General features: G+C 40.9%; 2 protein-coding genes across 8 annotated transcripts in view; both read right to left on the bottom strand.

Annotated features, from left to right (window-relative positions):
* ndrg4 (NDRG family member 4) overlaps positions 1-7,514 on the bottom strand; it is a 43,087-nt gene extending 35,573 nt beyond the window's left edge. For 3 of the 7 annotated variants that reach the window (XM_058396240.1, XM_058396243.1, XM_058396244.1), the window contains exon 1: positions 7,328-7,513. Coding sequence is in view for 4 of the 7 variants with exons in the window: in XM_058396238.1 (XP_058252221.1) it covers positions 5,484-5,557 (74 nt within the window). In the remaining 3 variants the exon portion in view is untranslated. Of the gene's footprint in view, positions 1-5,483; positions 5,558-7,327 lie in introns of all 7 variants that reach the window. The other 4 variants (XM_058396241.1, XM_058396242.1, XM_058396238.1 and 1 more) reach the window with 3 other exon arrangements.
* Positions 7,515-16,771: 9,257 nt separating this feature from the next.
* Positions 16,772-20,726, bottom strand: gins3 (GINS complex subunit 3). Its single transcript, XM_058396376.1, has 3 exons — positions 20,326-20,726; positions 19,600-19,833; positions 16,772-18,576 (listed from the first exon to the last, which is right to left on the bottom strand). Exons 1-3 carry the CDS (start codon positions 20,494-20,496, stop codon positions 18,346-18,348), a joined length of 636 nt encoding a protein of 211 aa, XP_058252359.1. The 5' UTR covers positions 20,497-20,726; the 3' UTR covers positions 16,772-18,345.
* Between the last annotated feature and the right edge of the window lie 339 nt (positions 20,727-21,065).

Below are 21,065 nucleotides of genomic sequence, written 5' to 3'. Positions count from 1 at the left end.
ATTTTTTAATTAATTATTATGGTGAATAAAGAATTTAAAATGAATCTGAAACATGAATTTAACTTTATGTTTAAATTATTATTTTAAAAAAATAATTGTTACTGTAAGTAAAAGAATTTAAATTATTCTGCAATATTAGTTTTTATGATTAGATTATGTTTTTTTAATATTATTATTACTATGATTATTATTATTACTTTTATTATTGTTGTTGTTATTATTATTATTATTATTATTACTTTTATTATTATTATTATTATTATTATTATTATTATTGTTGTTGTTGTGTAAAGTAATTTAAAAATAATCTAAGACATTGAACTTTATGATTTAATTGTGATTAAAAAATAATTATACTGAATAAGGAATAAAAAGGGATAAACTAATAAAACTACATTTAGAATATAAACATGTATAATACAATTATGATGCTTTCTTTCTTTCTTTCTTTCTTTCTTTCTTTCTTTCTTTTCTTTCCGTCTTATTGTATACTAAAGAGTAACAGAGTTTTGATGTTTGTGATGTGAAAGTCTGCTGCAGCTCAATATGAAATAAAAAAACAGCAGCTTTGTGAAAACATGCACCAATATCATAGGATTATTTATCAAAAAATGTCAATATGTTCAGCTATTAATCCAGGTAAACTATGAAAAAGTAGCTATTGAGTGTTTTGATTCTATTTTTGTTGTTGTTTTGTTTTTTATTTATTTAACAAATGAATTTCCTGTTAGAGATGGATCCGGTCACCTCATCATACTGAACAAGTATTCAATATGGTCTGCAATGTTCTAGGGTTTTTTTCCTGTAATTTATTGGCAGTCAACCATTTGACTGTGATGGTGTGAGAATGATTCAGCAGCTCTTGAGGGGTCGATTAGTTTGGTTGCATAACAGCAGACAGAAATCACACAATCACAGCCAAAGTGTTGGGTAACTGTGACAACAGCGGCCAGCACGCATTCTAGCTCTCTTTCAAAAGTGTTAATGAAGAGGCCTGAAAACAAGAAGCTCTTTCACTCCGGACCAAGTTCTGCTCAACCTGTTACATTATTCATCAAGTGAAACGCAGTTTTTTTCCTCCTACAAATACTCTCTCCTTCACATAAAAGACTTCCTAATGGACGACAGCATAAGTGCTCATCAGACCCGATCGTCCTCCTTCTCTACAGGACCGCCTCTGACACATTATTCCATTAATGCTGACTCACAGATGTTTATGAATCATTCTCATTCTCCTGTAAGGAGACATCCGACATCCATATCGTCTCATATTTTCTTCTTGCCCAAAAATAGCACCTCTATCACATCGAACCATGATGACTTACACAGGCTTTTTATTGGGCTCCGCACCCATGCCAGTGTTGCCATGGCAACGTCAAGCAGCACTGGCGAGCCCTGCTGGGTTGTTCTGTTTTTCTGCTTCCACACTTGTCCCTCCTTTCCGTATGCATACTGTTTATACTGAAGTGCTATTTTAAGCTTTTAAGCTATTTCGTAAAATGGTTTAAAATGGTAAAGTAACTTTTTACATGTTTAAAGCCAAAGATGTGTTTCTATACTTTTTTTCCATTTCCATTTTGTTCCTTTTCTGTGAAAACTATCATCTGTTCATTGGATGGTCTTTTCTAAAAAAAAAATAAAAAATAAAAAATACATGTTTCCCTCCCACACTGAATTTATACGGGGACTCAGGAGAACAGACGCTGCACAAATATGCTGCCTTCCTAGGCAACCTACTGCTGAATGGAACCCAGGGGTGATGACACCCCAGTGTTCTCCACTAACAGACTCTCCTCAAGTGTTTACTCTCAAACCACAGTCATTGTCAACAAATATAGATTTTTTTTTACTTATTAAAGAATGACATGTTATTTTTTTTATCCATTATAATAACATTTAAGATGGAACATTTGCTCTGCTATCAGTCAGAACCACACTACACTGTATCTGTGAGCTCAGGCATAAACAAGACTGTAGCCAGTGTCCTCTTTAATAAATCTAGTTGATGACGTAGAGTGACCCTATGACGTCCCTTTGAAAGGATGCCTTGGCAGGCTCGATTCTCCATTTGGCTTATGTTGTGTGATAGAGGAGAATGAGCTAAAGGGTCAGACTCCACATTAATTAAACATGGTGAAACTGGGCTGGAAGTAAGAACATGTTTATTACAGAGGTTAGAGTAAAGGGTTCTGTTGCATTTTGTTAAAATGAGTCTAGCTGTTCGTGTTGGAATTAAGTCTGACCTACTATATCAAGTCCCAGTCTATGGCTGAGAACTGGGCTGTGTGTGTGTGTGTGTGAGGCCAGGCATGTTTTTATATCTTGGTCCGAATGTTCTTACATGGATAGAAATATCTGATGATTGTTGGACTTGTTTGGACATTTGACTGGTCCCAACAAAAGAAATGCTTTTTATTTCTGCGTGTAATTGAACAAACAATCAAAATAATATAACAGCCAAAAGTTTTCTGAGGCTCAGAATAGAATTGGGTTTAGGTGTAGGCATGGCATTTATCATTTATTAGCTGCATTAAAAAGTCCTCACAAGGTTGGAAATACAAGTGTGTGTGTGTGTGTGTGTGTGTGAGAGAGAGAGAGAAATAGAAATCTGGTACAGTTGTGTATATGGGGCAGCAGACTGAATTGTAATAACAACGTCTGGCTATCTGAAGCATCAGCAATTGGCTCAATAACCTGGCAACAATCAGAGACAAAATATTGACTCTACTCCAGTCAAGACCAACCCAATAATGCCAGAAAACAGCATCCTTCCTGTCATCTGGCCTGCTCTGTTTATTATTACACTCACTCTTTAATAAGATAGACTGTAATCTGTAGTCATATCAATGCTAATGCTAATGAGGGATACAGAAGAACACTGGAAACTATCCTCATGCAGAGAAAATTCCCAAAGGTAAAAAAAATGGATTATGTAACCTAATGATATGGAGCATGGTAATGAGGAACAGAAAAGACAGAAACCAGACCAGGTAGGAAACGCAAGCACTAGTAAGCAGGAAATGACGGTTTTTATGCTAGCTTTGCTGCTAGATGAAGTCACAAGATTCTGCAGGCCTTTGGCACTCAGGTGTCTTAGAGAATTTACACTTCCAGATCTTGCAGGTTTTCAGCATTTCTTAAAACCTGATTTAGCTCATTAGCAAATTCTTTAGCTTTTCATTTATTAAGCCAAATGTGTTGGTAGTTAGGAAGCACTAAAACTGAGTAGGAGAGTCCATTTATAGTGCTAGATTTGAGAAACCATGATCTTTAGCATGTTTGCAGTTGTGTCAGGAACAGCTGGACAGTTCTCTGCCAGGCCTGGAGGGGGAGCTGGCAGGTGATTCTGTGAAGCCTGCATTATTGTGTGTATTTTGTGCCACGCCTTTCCTATTGTTCTCGTTCTCGTAAGGATCCGTTTGTACCTGTCTTTGTCGGTCATTGTTCTATGTTCTATGTTTGTTGTTTGTAAGTCAGGTTTCTGTTCACGTTTTAGGTTTAGGTGTTAGCATTTTGGTTTCAGTTTTGAGTAGTGTCATGTCTTGATCTTTAGGTTAGTCTACCCCATGTCTTGTGTTTACATTAATAAAGCAGTGTTTATTTGAATCCTGTGTATGGGTCTACTCCATGGTATGTGGACACACGCAGCGACCACGGAGGTCCGGTGACGCCCAGACGTGACAAGATGGCAGTTAATCAACCAAATCACAAAAGGTTAGCAAAGAACAGAACTTCCAATCCAACCAATTAAAAAAAGAATTATTACTGAAGCCATTTGATTGTACAGGAAGAAGAAATGGCTTCAAGAACCTCCAAATATGTAACTAAAGCCTGTGACTCAAGAACCACCTCTTGTGTCCTCTTGTCATTACCACTAAAATATCTGCAGTTCTCTTGTGAGTTTCACGTCATCCTATGCCATCTTCCTGTTGGTGGTTTTAGAGATTTGTAGCCTTTTTAACTCTTCCAGAACTTTATTGTTGACGGTGTTGACTTTGGTTTCAATGGCTATTGATGTCTGGTTTTCATCATCTACAATAACATCAGCTGTAAATTCTACAGTGTACACCAGGCTTCATATCTTTTGGCATGTCTTCAATCTCCTTTATTTCTAATAACAGCACTTAAGGAAAGCCATTGAAGCATTTGTACTTTGCAAATTCCAGTTCAGTGATAGATACAAAGATGGGCAGGTTTATAAATTGGTCTTGTTAGAAAGATCGCTTACAAACAGCATCATAACCACAGACATATTAAATAGCATATTTAAGAATTTGGACTTTCCTATGAAGTCCGCTTACTCAAATATTCACCCTGGGCAGTCCAAGGTTGCTGGCAACCGAGCAAGCAGTATCACTGCAGGACAATAGCAATATTTTGTCTTCTTGTTTCATATTCTCAGTTCAGACATCTTCAAGTATATCAAAAGCTCAATTTGTATTGAAGAACATTAGATCTCATGCACCAAAACTGCTGAATAAAACCATAAAAACCATGAACTAAAGGGTTCCGTTATAAGGCTGCTCACTTCACACCTCTGGTGGGAGTCTGGGTTATGGCCCACAAGCACAGTCCAGCTATCTGGTTCTTAAGCCATAGCGTCAGAGATGCCATGTGCCTCTGGAGGAATTTATGCTTCCAGCTCCTGTACACAGATTCCTGCCATGATGGATCATAGGCTGAGGGACTGCTCCCAGGACGGCAGATGGTAAAGCAACGTGTGGTTTTCTGCATGAATGATTTTATCACTGACAAAAGAAGGGTCAATTTTAAGATGTTTCTTCACGACCACCATCAAGAGACTCTGACCACGTTAGTCCACATTTCCTTTTGCGTTACTTGGGTTCTCGAATACACTGTGCAAGATGTCAAAATGTAGTTAAGTCCTCTATTAATCCAGGTACTTTGTTGCTTTAAATAGAAACCCATCTATGAACCAGGACTCCCAGGAACAGCCAGTGGATCACATACCATTGTCAGTCTCTTCATCCGCAGCTGATCTTAGATCTTATTTTCTGACAAGTATGAGGAAAATTTATAGGATCTTCATTTCCATCACAGTCCAAAATTAATACGGGGTATATGACTGTGAGACCTGCGAACAAGCACGTCATCAGCAAGTGGAGTAATGCACTTTGTTCCACTGCCAAAAAAACCCCACGGGGATGGAGGAGTGGCTGTTTACTCAAATTATCTCAGATTTTTTTTTTTGCACTGATTGGCCAGTGAGAACCAGCAACTTCGACAGTCTATCAGTATTAACCTAAGGATGTGGCCCCATGCTGTGCAATGATTGGTTGCTTGCATGCGACACAGATTTGTATATGTATTGTCCTCAAGGTGACATGGGCAGACGTCACAATTGTTGGTTCGATGGAATTTATGTGAAACAAAAGACGGACAAAAAGAAATGACGGGATGGACTGAATGCCAGAAAAAAGAGGAAAAATCTACGAGCTACGGTTGCAAGCAGAACTACGTACATCGTCTGCAGCAGGGTCTGTGAAACCGTGCAGCTAGTCTTGGAGGGGAAGTTCCAGAACAATCCGGGCCCCATCTAGCAGTACAAAACAAAAACCGTTGAAGTTTGCACTATACACATAGAGAACATTAAATATGTATATCTAAGGCATTTTTTTTTTGCATCTGTGGATGCAAAATGAGCATCCAGTGATATCTGCAGCATTCGGGGTTGAGGGGGAAAAAGGCAAAGCAAAGCTGGGATGCTAAACAAGAGCAGACTAAATGGGAGCCTTTACAAATTATAACTCTGAGGTTGAATTGCTTAAGTTAGTTTAAAGAAAAAAGAAAAGAGGCAAAGCAACTTCGCAGTAGGATTCTAGACACAAAAGACAAACATTTGTCTGACTTTCTGCAGTCCAGACCTAACAGGGAGGAACTGAGTCCATGAGATATATAACTGAGGCAGAAAGAAAGTTGGCAAGACAGCGTGTGTTGCATCGTTATGTAACATGGAGCAGGCACTGCATGTGAGCATTCGCAGTGGTTTGTGTCTGAGAGATCCCACAGATGGCAGCTTTCTCAACAGTTTATTGCTTGACTATTGATGTTACCCCAGTTAATCTTGAGTCTGGTCTAATCAAAACAGAACAAAACTATGGTAATGGTTTCTTGTTCAAAGGCAAGTAGAGGAGCCAGGCTAGCCCGGAAATATGTGTAGTTCTGTGCATGTGTGTGTTGCAAAAAATGCTTGCTGTTCATTGTCAGTATGACAACTTCAGCCACATGTGTGAATGATATTAGCACAGACGTCCACAGATGTACACTGTGGGTACTTTATGATACAGACTAGACTGGGCATCCATCGGAAATATTTACATCATCATATCAGTGTAACGTACAATAGAGGTATATTACATTCTCTGGGATTTGAATCTCCATCTTGTTGTTCTAGAAATGATTCCACAGTGAAATGTCAGAGAGAGAGTAAGGTTTTATTATGTCCATACCAACCCAACTGAAACTGTTCAGAAATACCAACCCATCAAAATCCTGACCAAATCTTCTTCTTCTTCTTTTTTTTGCTCAAATCATCACTAAAAATAAAACAGCATCCAACACAGAGACAAAGCAACCCATGATGCTGTGACTGTTTCACAAATCAGAGTGCAAGGGAATGCTGGGAGGGGCCAGTGGTTTCAAAACCTGTTTTTCAAAAGCTGTGACCAATTGAAACCCAACTTCAAACCAGCCCCAGTTTGGGACCGTACCACCAGATGAAAGTTCCAGCCTGGCGCTGCAGTCTGGCTTCTCACCAGATGCTCAGGCGTCAAATATTATGTGAAGTGCGGCTGGTGATTAGTCGAGCCGTCGTTATCGGTTAGTACACAGCCTCCAAATATATCCCAAGCACGTAGCAGAGGCCGGATGAATCCCAGAGTGCCACCTGTTAAAGCTAAAGGTGTGTCCAGATTGATTTTCAGCAAGGTCCCATCTGACATCTGACGCAGCTCTTTTGCAGGTTAATAAATCTACCGTAACGACCTTCACTTCCTCCAGCCAGACGTGTAGCAAATGCACAAGAAGCTCATGGTTCATGCACCGCGAGCCCGAATGGGTGTGCGTAGGAGTGAGCTGAGTGTTTGTAAAGGTCATTAAAGGGGGATTTAATCTGTCATACATTCTATCTCTCTCGCTCCAAGTGTCTTCCAACACGTAGCCATTAGCTAGACACACCAACAGAAAGTCAGCTCAGGCTTACAACACACACATACACACACACTTTGGAGACCTGCGTATTAGCTTCACAAATACAGGACAGACAGAACAAATAACAAAGAGAAATAAAGATCGAAATATCTCCTACCTCAAGGCTTGTGTGTCTGCTGTTTCTTCTGCGAGGTGATTTTCAAGTGTGTGGCTTTTTGTTTTTCTTCTCCTTCAGTAAGCGTGTGTGTGTGTGTGTGTGTGTGTGTGTGTTTTGTTGAGATGCTGCTACCCTATGAGGGCTCTGCTTTCTGAACCTCTTTTTCTCTGTGTCTCTCCCACCCTCGCTCCCTTCCTCTCTCTCTCTCACTCCCTCCCTCCCTCCATCCCTCCCTCCACAGTAATAAACAGAGAGCACGTGTCGTCCTGGATGATGCAGCATGAGCTCACAATAAGCAAGAGAGACAAAGAGAGAGAGAGAGAGAGAGAGAGAGAGAGAGAGGGAGGGAGGAAACAAAGGGATTGGAGAAAGATATAAACTAGGGGATAAAGGAAAAAATGACACCTGGGAAAGGAATGAAGGGAAAATATGTACGTCGAAGGAAAGACAGGAAAAGCGTAATGGAAATAGCACCTTAATTATGGAAGACTGTTGAGGTCAAAAGCAGCCCAGTGGCTAATGAAACCCAACCCTGTACCAAAATTCAAAACATGCCTCTCTAACAGTAAATAGGATTCCTTCAGTGGTCTTCAGTAACCTGTTTATTCTGCTCAGGGTTATGGTGGAGATCTAAGACTATTCTGAGGAGCCTATGCATGAGAAAGGAATAAACAAAGTCCATCAAAGGACAACATTCACCCACTCATTTACACTTAAAGCAGCTAGTTCCGCTATTCATATATAGTCTTTGGCAGGTAGAAGGAAAGCAGAGAACCTGGAGGAAACCTACATAGACATGAGGAAAACATTGAAATCTGTGGATCTCCACACAGACAATGAGCTCAGGATCAAAACAAAGAACTAGGAGCTGTAGTAGGTCAGGTAGATCAGGTCTAGCCTTATGTAGCAGTGTTTTCTTATAAATTTCTCTATTCTTTAAACAATTATGTAAAAAATAACGTATAAATTGAGCTGAGTTATCCTGTTATGTCAGCACATTTATAGCAATTACCTTCGAGTGCATCCGTATTTTCTAAGGTTTTTTCAATGAAAATATGGATGACCATATAGCATCATCAGTTTACTGGTTTCTAAAAACCTAAAGTACATACTACATTTCCTAAGTATTTGTTTCAAACAAAATTTGCCTACGTTTATTTATCTATCTATCTATCTATCTATCTATCTATCTATCTATCTATCTATCTATCTATCTATCTATCTATCTATCTATCTATCTATCTGTCTGTCTGTCTGTCTGTCTGTCTGTCTGTCTATCTATCTATCTATCTATCTATCTATCTATCATTTCTGCTAGCATTTTCCTTTTGCCCAACAAAATCTAAATGCAGAGTCACACTTTAGTAAATTAGCAGTATGTCCTCCTGTGCTGTCTTACACTATTCAACCTCATTCACATTTCTTTAGCCTGCACTATAGCAGCCACACACACACACACACACACACACACCTCTTTCCCTCTCACTCTCTATTTCTGTTTCTTACTACTAGAATCACTTTGCTGAAATAAATGCATTATGAAGATAAAATAACTGAGCATTTGGCACAAAACATGTGTTAGTCAAAATGCAGATCTTGCATCACTGTCCTCTCTTTTAATGGAATGATGTGGCAAAAAAATAAATAAATAAAATAAACATAATGTTCCTAAACAAATAAATACAGAATATTGTGGAGATCAGTGGAGATATTGAGTAATTGAAGTCTCACATCTAATCATTTAACAAATACTACATTTGATGGTAAAAGTATAGCATTGTACACCGGTCAGCTATAACATTGTGAGCAGTGAGAGGTGAAGTGAATAAGACTGAGTATCTCCTCATCATGGCCCCTGTTAGTGGGTGGGATATATTAGGCAGCAAGTCAACATTTTGTCCTCAAAGTTGATGTTAGAAGCAGGAAAAATGGACAAGCGTAAGGATTTGAGCGAGTTTGACCAAAAGGGCCAAATTGTGATGGCTAGACCACTGGATCAGAGCATCTCCAAAACTGCAGCTCTTGTGGGGTGTTCCCGGTCTGCAGTGGTCAGTATCTATCAAAAGTGGTCCAAGGAAGGAAGAGTGGTGAACCGGAGACAGGGTCATGGGCGGTCAAGACTCATTGATGCACGTGGGGAGTGAAGGCTGAACCGTGTGATCCGATCCAACAGACGAGCTACTGTTGCTCAAACTGCTGAAGAAGTTAATGCTGGTTCTGATAGAATGGGGTCAGAATACACAGTGCAGGACGGGTCAGGGCTGTTTTGGCAGCAAAAGGGGGAACAACACAATATTAGGCAGGTGGTCATAATGTTATGCCTGGTCAGTGTATCAGGTACCGGGTTGGGGGTTTGATTTCTGCCTCCACCATGTGTGTGTGTGTGTGTGGAGTTTTTGATGTTCTCCCTGTGCCTCAGGGGTTTCCTCCTTCAGTCCAAAGACATGCTTTGTAGTTGATGGGCATCTCAAAATTGTCTGTAGTGTGTGACTGTGTGTGTGTGTTTGCGCCCTGCGATAGACTGGCATCTTGTCCAGGGTAAACCCTGCCTTGTGCCACAAGTTGCCTGGGATAGGCTCCAGGTTCCCTCCTACCCAGTAGGATAAGTGGTGTACAGAATGAGAGGATCCTGTACAAACAGTAACAGATAGACAGATTGCAATAAGTCATCCAAAATCATATATTTTTCTATAAGTCACATGAATGGTATAAAAACATGTCATAGCTAAGCATACAGAACATAATCCAGAAGATATGCTAATATGTTATTTAAGTCTGTGAAAATTGTTTAATGATATAAGAATGATATAAGGTGATACAGAAACAGTGGACTGATGATAATCAAACATTTCTGACTGTGTTTTGTCTGCTGCTGCTGCTGATGATAAGCATCATGATATTTGCCTGACCTTCTGTGATAGCTGGAGGCCAAGAAAGCACTCTCCTGAGGAAAGACGATGATGAATCACAGCTAATCGATGTGTCCTCATTAGATTTTCAGGACATGAGAAATGCTCCTGTGTGCCACTAAATGTGTTTCATACAACAGCCTTGGATTGCTGTTAGTCAGGTCTCTGTGAGCTTCACATTCGTGTGATTTGCCTCCTAATGCTACTACAATTCCATGTCAGCGGAGTTGCCTGTATAGTAATCAAGGGCGTATAACAACTGATTACCACCTAGTGTGCATGTGCGTGCATTTCAACTGGGTCACTAAATGATGTCCGGTCAGGAACTTATTTATACTTGCTGATCTATACACTCAGCCAATTGTTTAGCAGTGACACTGCCCAAAATGTAGATACAGATTTCTACAAAACCACTACCTAAGTTCTCATTTCCATCCAGCGCAATGCTTGGTACAGAATTGATTTAGGATGTATGGTCTGAGATTTTGGCAGGGAAGAGGGTGATGGGAGATAAGCAAAACACGACTGGCAGGCTGAGTTATCTGCCGTTTGCGTGTCAGAGTCACTGTGTTATTTCAATGTGCTTGAGGTATTAGCTAAGTGTTAAGGAATATTAAGCAGAGCTTCCGAGTCACCGTCACCCTAACATCGAAAGAGTTTGAATCCTGATGATGCTACATCCATCTGTGGCTAGGAGGCAAAGGAAACCATTTTGGTCAATTTTCTGGATGGGAGGGATAGAATCATCTCTCTCCCCTGTCAGTGACAGCCAATCATGGACATCTTTGAGCTCAGGTTTGCAGAAGAGGGCAGATAATGCTTGCTGTCTATGGATTGTCCTCCTCCAATTTCAGTGCAAATGTAGATCTATTATGGAACCCTGTTTCAACATTTCTGTACTATTCTGCTTAGTCTATTATACTGTCACTGATTAAACAGTAATAAAAAAAAACAGATGTTGAAGTTAAACTCACTCACTAATTTTACACAGATAGAAACTAGAACTTTTCTTTAAATCTGAAACATTTCAGGTCAAGTCAGGAAGCTTTTATTGTCATTTCAAGCATATGTAGCTGATGCAGTACATAGTGAAATAAAACCACGTTTCTCCAGGACCCTGGTGCTACAGAAACAACACAGAGCTAAGGACTAAAAGTAAATTGTCCTAGACAGATAAAGTGCATGGTGTACAACCTAGTGCTAACAGTGCAAGACAAAAAGACAGTGCAAACAGACAATACAAAACAATACAGGACACATACGCAAAATAGCACTGACCAGTACACATTCTGTATAATACACTATATTGCCAAAGGTTTTCAGACACCTGCCTTTACATGGACTTCTGGGAAGGCTTTCCACAAGGTTTAGGAGTGTGTTTAGGGGAATTTTTGACCATTCATCTAGAAGTGTATTTGTGAGGTCCGGCACTGATGTTGGACGAGAAGGTCTGGCTTGGAGTCTCTGCTCTAATTCATCCCAAAGGTGTTCTATGGGGTTGAGGTCAGGACTCTGTGCAGACCAGTCAAGTTCCTCCACACCAGACTCTGTCATCCATGTCTTTATGGACCTTGCTCTGGTCACTGGTGTGCAGTCATGTTGGAACAGGAAGGGGTCATCCCCAAACTGTTCCCACAAAGTTGGGAGCATGAAATTGTCTGAAATGTCTGAAGCTGAAGCATTAAGAGTTCCTTTCACTGGAACTAAGGGGCCGAGCCCAACCCCTGAAAAACAACACCTGAACTCAATGATTTGGAGGAGTGTCCCAAAACTTTTGCCAATATAGTGTATAGGATTCTTGTAAGCATATACACTTCTGTTTATACGGTATGTGTGGATTTATTCTCTAATAAATGAATTCAGAACACTGAATTATACTCATCAGAATTACTCAGCAGTATTTAGACCAAACATGCTAAATAATCGAGTGCCATTAGTACCATCAGCACCCTGCATTCTGCCTCTGACACACAGCCACTCCTTCACAGCACCCACCTGTACCAACATTAGACTCACTCCAACTGGGGTGCTAAAATTATCCCACTGAGGTGGTGAGAGACAGACAGAGAGAGAGAGAGAGAGAGAGAGAGAGAGAGAGAGAGAGAGAGAGAGAGAGAGAGAGAGAGAGAGAGAGAGAGAGATCATTTTATTAACCATTTTATCTTGGTCAGTGTTCTGGTGGATCTGGAGCCATTTCTAAGAATGCCTGAATCACTGGACATTCATACCTAAAGACAATTGATATAGACAGTCTACCTCCATGCATGTATTTGGGTGAAAAAGGGAACCCTGAGGAAGCACATGAGGAGAACATCACAGACTTCACAGTGGCCTGAGCTCTGGACCACAACGTGGAGCTGTGAGTCTTCAGAAGCACTGCTACATACACTATATTGCCAAAAGTATTCGCTCACCCATCCAAATAATCAGAATCAGGTGTTCCAATCACTTCCATGGCCACAGGTATATAAAATCAAGCACCTAGGCATGCAGACTGTTTTTACAAACATTTGTGAAAGAATGGGTTGCTCTCAGGAGCTCAGTGAATTCCAGCGTGGAACTGTGATAGGATGCCACCTGTGCAACAAATCCAGTCGTGAAATTTCCTCACTCCTAAATATTCCACAGTCAACTGTCAGCTGTATTATAAGAACGTGGAAGTGTTTGGGAACGACAGCAACTCAGCCACGAAGTGGTAGGCCACGTAAACTGACGGAGCGGGGTCAGCGGATGCTGAGGCGCATAGTGCGAAGAGGTCGCCAACTTTCTGCAGAGTCCATCGCTACAGACCTCCAAACTTCATGTGGCCTTCAGATTAGCTCAAGAACAGTGCGCAGAGAGCTTCATGGAATGGGTTTCCATGGCCGAGCAGCTGCATCCAAGCCATACATCACCAAGTGCAATGCAAAGCGTCGGATGCAGTGGTGTAAAGCACGCCGCCACTGGACTCTAGAGCAGTGGAGACGCGTTCTCTGGAGTGACGAATCGCGCTTCTCCATCTGGCAATCTGATGGACGAGTCTGGGTTTGGCGGTTGCCAGGAGAACGGTACTTGTCTGACTGCATTGTGCCAAGTGTAAAGTTTGGTGGAGGGGGGATTATGGTGTGGGGTTGTTTTTCAGGAGCTGGGCTTGGCCCCTTAGTTCCAGTGAAAGGAACTCTGAATGCTTCAGCATACCAAGACATTTTGGACAATTCCATGCTCCCAACTTTGTGGGAACAGTTTGGAGATGGCCCCTTCCTCTTCCAACATGACTGTGTACCAGTGACCAAAGCAAGGTCCATAAAGACATGGATGACAGAGTCTGGTGTGGAGGAACTTGACTGGCCTGCACAGAGTCCTGACCTCAACCCGATAGAACACCTTTGGGATGAATTAGAGCGGAGACTGAGAGCCAGGCCTTCTCGTCCAACATCAGTGTGTGACCTCACAAATGCGCTTCTGGAAGAATGGTCAAAAATTCCCATAAACACACTCCTAAACCTTGTGGACAGCCTTCCCAGAAGAGTTGAAGCTGTTATAGCTGCAAAGGGTGGACCGACGTCATACTGAACCCTATGGATTAGGAATGGGATGTCACTTAAGTTCATATGCGAGTCAAGGCAGGTGAGCGAATACTTTTGGCAATATATAATATATATATATATATATATATATATATATATATATATATATATATATATATATATATATATATATATATATATATATTATATATATATAGCACTTCCAGGGCCCTGGAATTTTGTTGTTGCCTTTCCAAGTTCCTCAGCCCTATCTTGTTCTTCCAGAGAGCATCCTTAAAAAAGCTGCACCAGGAAGCAACACCAGGCTTTATTGGAACTACAAGTAGGATCATGTGTTATGATCACAAACTTATTATCCATGTACAGGATGAGCGTGAATGTGGGACACCATACAAGGAAAATGGAAGTGGGTCATTGGAGCTTTAGGGCTGTTTAAAAATTGATGTATTTGCTAAATACCAAAATGTTTGCAGTCTAAGCTTGGTTGCATTTGCCAGGAGGTTTAAAGTCAGCTATTAGATAGATCTTTCGAGATGATCACTGCAAACATAACCAGATCAACACAGGAGTGTTTACAGAATCAATGTCTTGAAGAGTGTATCCACATACACAAAGAATATAAATAATTATAAAAATGATGCAAAACAAATGTTTTTGTCCTATAGGCTGGAGAGTTTGAGCTTGAATGTGGTGATGTCATAGCCAATGGTGACCTGGCCCTGCTCACTGGGTGGGAATCATGGTGTTACTCTCACCTGAGTGAGACTAGCTGAATGGGGATCTGTGAGCTCATGTATATGGAAGAGGGCATTTGGCAGAGCAACCACCTGGAGGTTGGTATCTGTGATGAGATAACTAGGAAGTAGGTTGAAAATGATTAGGACTAGGAGACTGTGTGAAAAAAAAAAAAAACCTAGCAGTGTTACCTCTTATTGTATATTTAATTTTCTCAATCTTAGGAAAAAATGCTGTATCTTTCAGCCTCTGTCAGTGAGAAGGTGACACTGTGAGTTAGAACATCTGTCACATTTGTCCTCAACATCTGGGTAAATTTCAAACAGTCTATATTTAGAAAACTGCACCCTGTAAATGACCTTAAACTGGATAAGTGTGAGCTGAACACGAGACATTTTATAAAACACACATAACACTGTCGGAAAGGGAGTTACGATCTTTCTACAACTGTGCTCCAACCTTTATGAATATAGTAATGAAGATTACCAATGGCTGGGTGGATTGGGTGGATGGATGGATGGATGGATGGATGGATGGATGGATAGGAGATGGATGGATGGATAAATCAATTTATGGATGGGTCAAACAGAAAGAAAGAGAATAGAAAAATACTGAGTAAGAGAAGAGGGAAATGAAAGAGACAGGGGGATAGAGATGGAGACAGAGGAAGAGAAAGAGAAAATGGAAACCAGACAGAACATACTCCGAGCCTCCCACCTGACTAAAAACGTTGTGTATTGTTAGCAGCATAGAAGCAGAGAGATTAACAAATGGAGGACGAGTGTGGGTGTGTTAGCACAGAGCCGTCTAATCCTCACACCTCTTTCTCTCTCTCTGCCTCCAGGACTGTCTGTTCTTTTCGAAATATAGTCTTGAGCGTAATCGTTTTCTGGTTCTCTCTCTCTCTCACTATCACACACACACACACACACACTTGAGCACTTACCACCTTTTTCTGATGCTGATTCTTCAACACTGGTAGCAGAAACCAAGGAGCAACATTCACCATGAAACACCAACATTCTTCATCATACATCATCAGTTTGCATCAAGAACACTAATTATCAAATGTCCAAATCATTTATTTGTTAATAGAATTTATTTATGAAGAATACTTTATCTTGGTTGTTAAAGGTCATCACTAATGTTATTGTCATTCTTTCGGCTGCTCCCTGTTCAGGGTCGCCACAGCAGATCATTCGGTCCACATGTTTGGATTTGGCACAGGTTCTACACCGGATGCTCTTCCTGATGTAACCCTCCTATTTTATCTGGGCTTGGGACCAGCAGTTAACTCTTTGGTGGCTGGGTTACCTGGGCTGCGTCAATGAGAGCACGGAATCCTGCTGCTGGACCACCAGGAGGCTGTATAGGTCATCACTAATAATGCTTGAAAATGGACAAAAAGAATGGGTGAATGATGTGTCCGAACCTCAGATGTTTTGGCCAAAGATGTTTTCAAAACACCCCTGAGAAACCAGCCATATTCCCATCATGCATCAACATTCATTCCAATCACATAAAATCACATCCCTAGTTCCCAATTCTTCAAAGAAGCTCTGAATCTTGAATCTGCGCTGCCAGGTCAGAGGCATGATGTTCTGATCACAGAGGGAAATCAGATAATCCAATCCACCACACATTAGACACATTACACCCTTCTACTGCCCCAACAAAGTCTGTCTACACCAGATGCTAAATCTGATATGCAACTCGTCATTCCTCTGGGGTTTGGAAGAAGGTGCCATATCAAAACATCTTATTTAATGGTAGCTTCTATCCTCCAGCACTATGCATCATAATCAGATAACAAAACTCCTTGTCCTACATAGAATAAGACATTTTATTTAGGGTCCAGTTCTATGCCGAGCCTGCAATTTAAATTTACCACAAACCACCTTCTGGTTACTAAACTGGGGATGTTCAATCTACCAAGACTGATATAAACCAGACAAGAACCCGTCTTTCAAACCGTCCAGAGAGTGGTGACATCATCATCATCATCATCATCATCAGGGAGCAGACGCGGTCTCTTAACACTTAACGTCAGCTTGCCTGAATAACTCACATATGGCTTCATCTGAGTGACGAATCAACGCAACTCTCGTACATACTTATTATAATCAACATCTAATATGCACATAATTCTTGGATATTTTTTAAAATTCCTAGAACAAACTATAGCAGTTGTTCTCAAAACTTTTAGATTTCAGTCAGGGACCCCATTAAATAAAAAAAAAATACAGTACAAAAGTACAGTACAATATGAACATTACTTTATTGTGTACAATATGTTCCCGGTGATCCAGCGACAGAGTACTGCTGCGGCTCGGGTTCGATTCCCAACCCAGCCACTGAAGGGTCAACTCCCAGTGCCGGTCCCAAGCCTGAATAAAATGGGAGGATTGAGTCAGGAAGGGCAGTCCAATTCTGTGGATCGGCTGATCTTTTGTGTTGACACAGAAAGACAACAACTACTCTGTTGTGTAGAATAAGATGTTGTCTGTAGAGCTTTTTATTCACGACCTTCCCGCTGAGGTTGAGATTATTTATCGGACACTTGTTACATAAGCCTGCACTAAACCCATTCAATTCAAGCAACCAGTCAATTCGGCTAATCGATGAAGAACTGCAGAATAAATAAAACTGTTTTGATTCATGTTAAATTCACCAAACCTTCAGCTACGCTTTCCACGCCCCTGACGGTCCCCATACCCCACTTTGCCTTACAAGCATTATACAAGCAGCATGGCTTAACAAATTACATAGCAGAACATCAAATTAACTCGTGACATAACAGAAGAACTGGGACACTGAACAGCCCTCTCTTTAATTGAACATTTTTTTCTGTAAAAGTCAATAAAATCTGCTTGGTCTAACAAAGCGTGGTGGTTCAGACAGACTGCAGTGATTGTGTGATCAATAAGCCAGAGGCTAACGTCGATAACCTCCATAACAGAAATCACAGCGCTGACCTCCCTGTCACACATCTGTTTAATTCCCAGGGACTGTTTAATGCTTGTATTGTCCGAGAGAAAGAAGGATGTGGAAATTTGTTTGGTTTATTGAAGCAAATGAAAATTTGGGCATGTAAACAGTTCCCTTCCAAATCTGGTAACACTGGCAATATCTGAATGTCACCTTTAATACACAAACCTCAGACGACCCTGCTGAAAGGTCACTAGTGCCCAAATGAACAAACACAAACACTCTGTGTATAAGTTACTGCTGACACACACATGCCTCTGTGTATTTAGTGTCTAAATGACATTTAACTTTGGTCTTCTGCACAAGAGCATAAACACAGTTACACACTACACACTACACACACCCTCTGCTGGACAAACGATGCAGCTCTTATTTCAGGACATTATGATGAACACCTTGAAATATTCAGTGTATGAAAGATTTGGTTAGAATAGACACCAAATTAAATATTAAAACTTTTTTTTTTTACAGAGACTGACCAAAATGAAGGCCATGTATCTTACTTAAAGGAAAACCTTAAGATTCTATATTGAAATATTTGGGCTGTATTTAGTAATTCTGCTGTTTTTTGTGTTTGTTTGTTGTTGCTGTATTTTTTACATCCTCATAAGAAATTAGTGTTTTTTGTTGAGTCAAAGACAAAAACTGCACAATATTCAAGCCACCCATCATTACAAAACAAAGGCTTACCTTTATTAAAAGTAATTTGAACTGCACTGAAGATATAACATTCATATATTCTCTCTCACACACAGTTTCTCTGATCAGTGTCTCTGTGCTCTGCTGCTCAGCCTACCTGTACCTCTCTCCTCTCTCACACACGTACATCTAACCCTCGCTCTGCTCTGTGCTCGACTGCTCAGGACTGCAGCTCAGTGATCTTCCTTTTGCGGTAGTTAGTAACCAGGCTGGAGGCGGTGAGCTGTGACGCTCTTCCTCTCTCCCACAGCTGGAAGGCGTTAAGGCCGTTCTGGCCTGAGCGGAACAGCGCCCTCTCCAGGCAGTCCAGTCGCTCCAGAAGCAAAGACGTGTCTTCGTTGTAGGCATTCTGAGATGAGTCCATGGTGCGACGGAAGCGGCCGATAAATGTCTGGACACAAAAGAGGAAAAAAAAAAAAAAAAAAACATAAGAAGAAGTGTATGAGGGGAGAACTTGTGTCTGGTGCTGTATGTCCATAGTTTGGTCACTGGACTGCTCCAATATACCTTAATGAAGGCATGTGAGTGAGCAGGAAAATCACCAAACTGGATGCCAGGAATACAATGTTTTCTCCAGGGCTCCAGTTATATCTCTCTTGAGATATATATCGAGTTATATAAAAGTTCATTCATAAAGTACCTTTTCAGTGTCCAATGACAGACAGACCGAGTACGTTGATGGATAGACATGAACATGAACATGAACAGACAGCTAGACAGGCTGACAGATGTTTATTCACCTCAAAGAGAAGACAAACATGGCAGGGGATTATATTAATGTTGTAGTAGCTCCAAGAGCAGCACTGCGTTCAGTGCTTTATGCCTTGGCAGAAGCATGGAATAGCCTTCGTCCTCCATGGGTTGTAGCGGTCATAAGATATGCCTGATGGGTTGTAACTGGCCATGAGTAAATTAAGGAGAAGGTCAGGGAAGAAACCTTGTGCTCTTCTTTATTGTAAATCAAAACATCACTATACTACAATATGCAATGATTAACAGTCATGATAAGAATCTGAACTAACTAAAAGAGTTGTCCTGGGGTGCAGTCTGCAGTATAGTACAACCTAAAGGTGTTCAGTGGGGTTGACGGTCAGGGCTCTGGGCAGGAGACTCACTTTGTGCACCATTATACAAACAAATGTTTGGGCCTTTTAGTTCCAGTGAAGAGAAATTGTAATGCTACAGCACAGAAAGACAATCTATACACTTGTGTGCTTCTGAATTTGTGACTACAGCTTGGGGAATAATCACATATGGGGTGGCATATGGGTGAGTGCGGTGACTTTATCCCTAATTCTATATTAAAAATCTTCCCAATGCTGTTAGTAAAACGTCTATGATCCTGCAAAAACCTTCTTACTTTTACTGCACGTGATGCAAAGCTGAGTGTCTGAGTCCAGCTTCCACAACCCACCTGTAGGATAGACTGTGCGATCTCTGTGTTCTCCGCATTCTCAAAGTGCAGCATCTGCGAGCCCAGGCCGTAGTAATAAGGACCCATCTTGTGAAGATCCACCACGTTGGCGTCGGCACCAAACACCGTCCTCCATCCCTCACGGTACACTTTCGGCAGGTCCACTGAGATCACGTGCCTCTTCCTCTCATACAGACCCTTCGCCAACCACAGAGGCATTTCCAACTTAGTACCCTGTAACACACAGACAAAAAAGATAAGCAGTGAAATATTAGAGCTGCAGGGTACAATACAGTCAGAATTCACTATATCGTTAACCATTTCTGTTGAAAGATCAATTTACACAGCGATATGAAAACATTGAGAGCTGTTTTAAATACAGTATGTACTGAGCTAATGGTATGGTCCGTTGTAGGGGTGTGCATAGTATAGTGTACATGTGTCTTTCTGACACGATTCTAAAAACCGTTGTGTTTACTGTTTAATGTAGTTATTATAACTACTTTACTTTACTTTTGACTCTACTTTCTTTTACGAGGGTTAAAGTCTCCATTAGGGGACCTGCACACCCCCACAAGTCCTCAAATGATTCACACCCAAAATTATATTATAATATATAACAGGACAGGAAGACTTGTTCATTTATAGTACACCCAGAGATATATTTCAGTCCAATGCGTAGCTAAGTAGCTAGAAAAAAGTAGATGTGAATAATGTCGACGTTACCTCTGGAATATCGTGTGTTTCTCCAGATTTCTCCAGGAACCCGAGTTTGGGGAACGCTGTGTCGCTTCTACAGGGCAGCCGCTCGTGCGACAGCAAAATGTCGTCCAGGGAGAAGTAGTTCTCCTCCATCCCGACCCCCGGAGGAACAGGCATGTAGGACTGTGTGTCCATTAGCGACAGTTAAATGAAAACAAAACAAAGAAAAAAGCCAAAAGCAGTAATCGGGCTAAACCAAAACGTCAACACAGAGTTTGGCGCGAGACTTCGAAATGTAGACGCATGCGTCGATCCCTGATCACATCGAACAGACAGACAGAACTAATCGGTAGCAGAGCATCACGCCTACTAACATTTAGAAGGCAAAATGGATTCGATTCGACTCTCTCTCAGTACAAAAGCATTATTTGTTGAAAATATAATGTTAAAAAATGGTTGTTTGAACCTCAGACGACTGATGTTTTGTTTGTTTGTTTATTTGTTTACACTTTATAGTGTATTTTGTGCAGAGATATATACACCGATCAGGCATAACCTCATAACCTCATGACCTCCTCATCATGGCCCCTGTTAGTGGGTGGGATATATCAGGCAGCAAGTCAACATTTTGTCCTCAAAGTTGATGTTAGAAGCAGGAAAAATGGACAAGTGTAAGGATTTGAGCGAGTTTGATGAAGGGCCAAATTGTGATGGCTAGACCACTGGATCAGAGCATCTCCAAAACTGCAGCTCTTGTGGGGTGT

This window comes from Hemibagrus wyckioides, linkage group LG08, assembly GCF_019097595.1.
Source record: "Hemibagrus wyckioides isolate EC202008001 linkage group LG08, SWU_Hwy_1.0, whole genome shotgun sequence".
NCBI classification, from domain to species: Eukaryota; Metazoa; Chordata; class Actinopteri; order Siluriformes; family Bagridae; genus Hemibagrus; species Hemibagrus wyckioides.
The sequence above is the reverse complement of the archived record's forward strand: the minus strand, read 5'-3'. Positions and strand labels throughout refer to the sequence as shown.

What these genes read in the sequence shown, in the direction of transcription:
- gins3 (XM_058396376.1), bottom strand. Translation starts at nt 20,496, where the DNA reads ATGGACACACAGTCCTACATGCCTGTTCCTCCGGGGGTCGGGATGGAG. An exon ending in AAACACACGATATTCCAGAG is followed by an intron (nt 19,834 to 20,325) that starts GTAACGTCGACA and finishes TGTGTGTTACAG; the next exon opens with GGTACTAAGTTGGAAATGCC. An exon ending in TCGCACAGTCTATCCTACAG is followed by an intron (nt 18,577 to 19,599) that starts GTGGGTTGTGGA and finishes TTTTGTGTCCAG; the next exon opens with ACATTTATCGGCCGCTTCCG.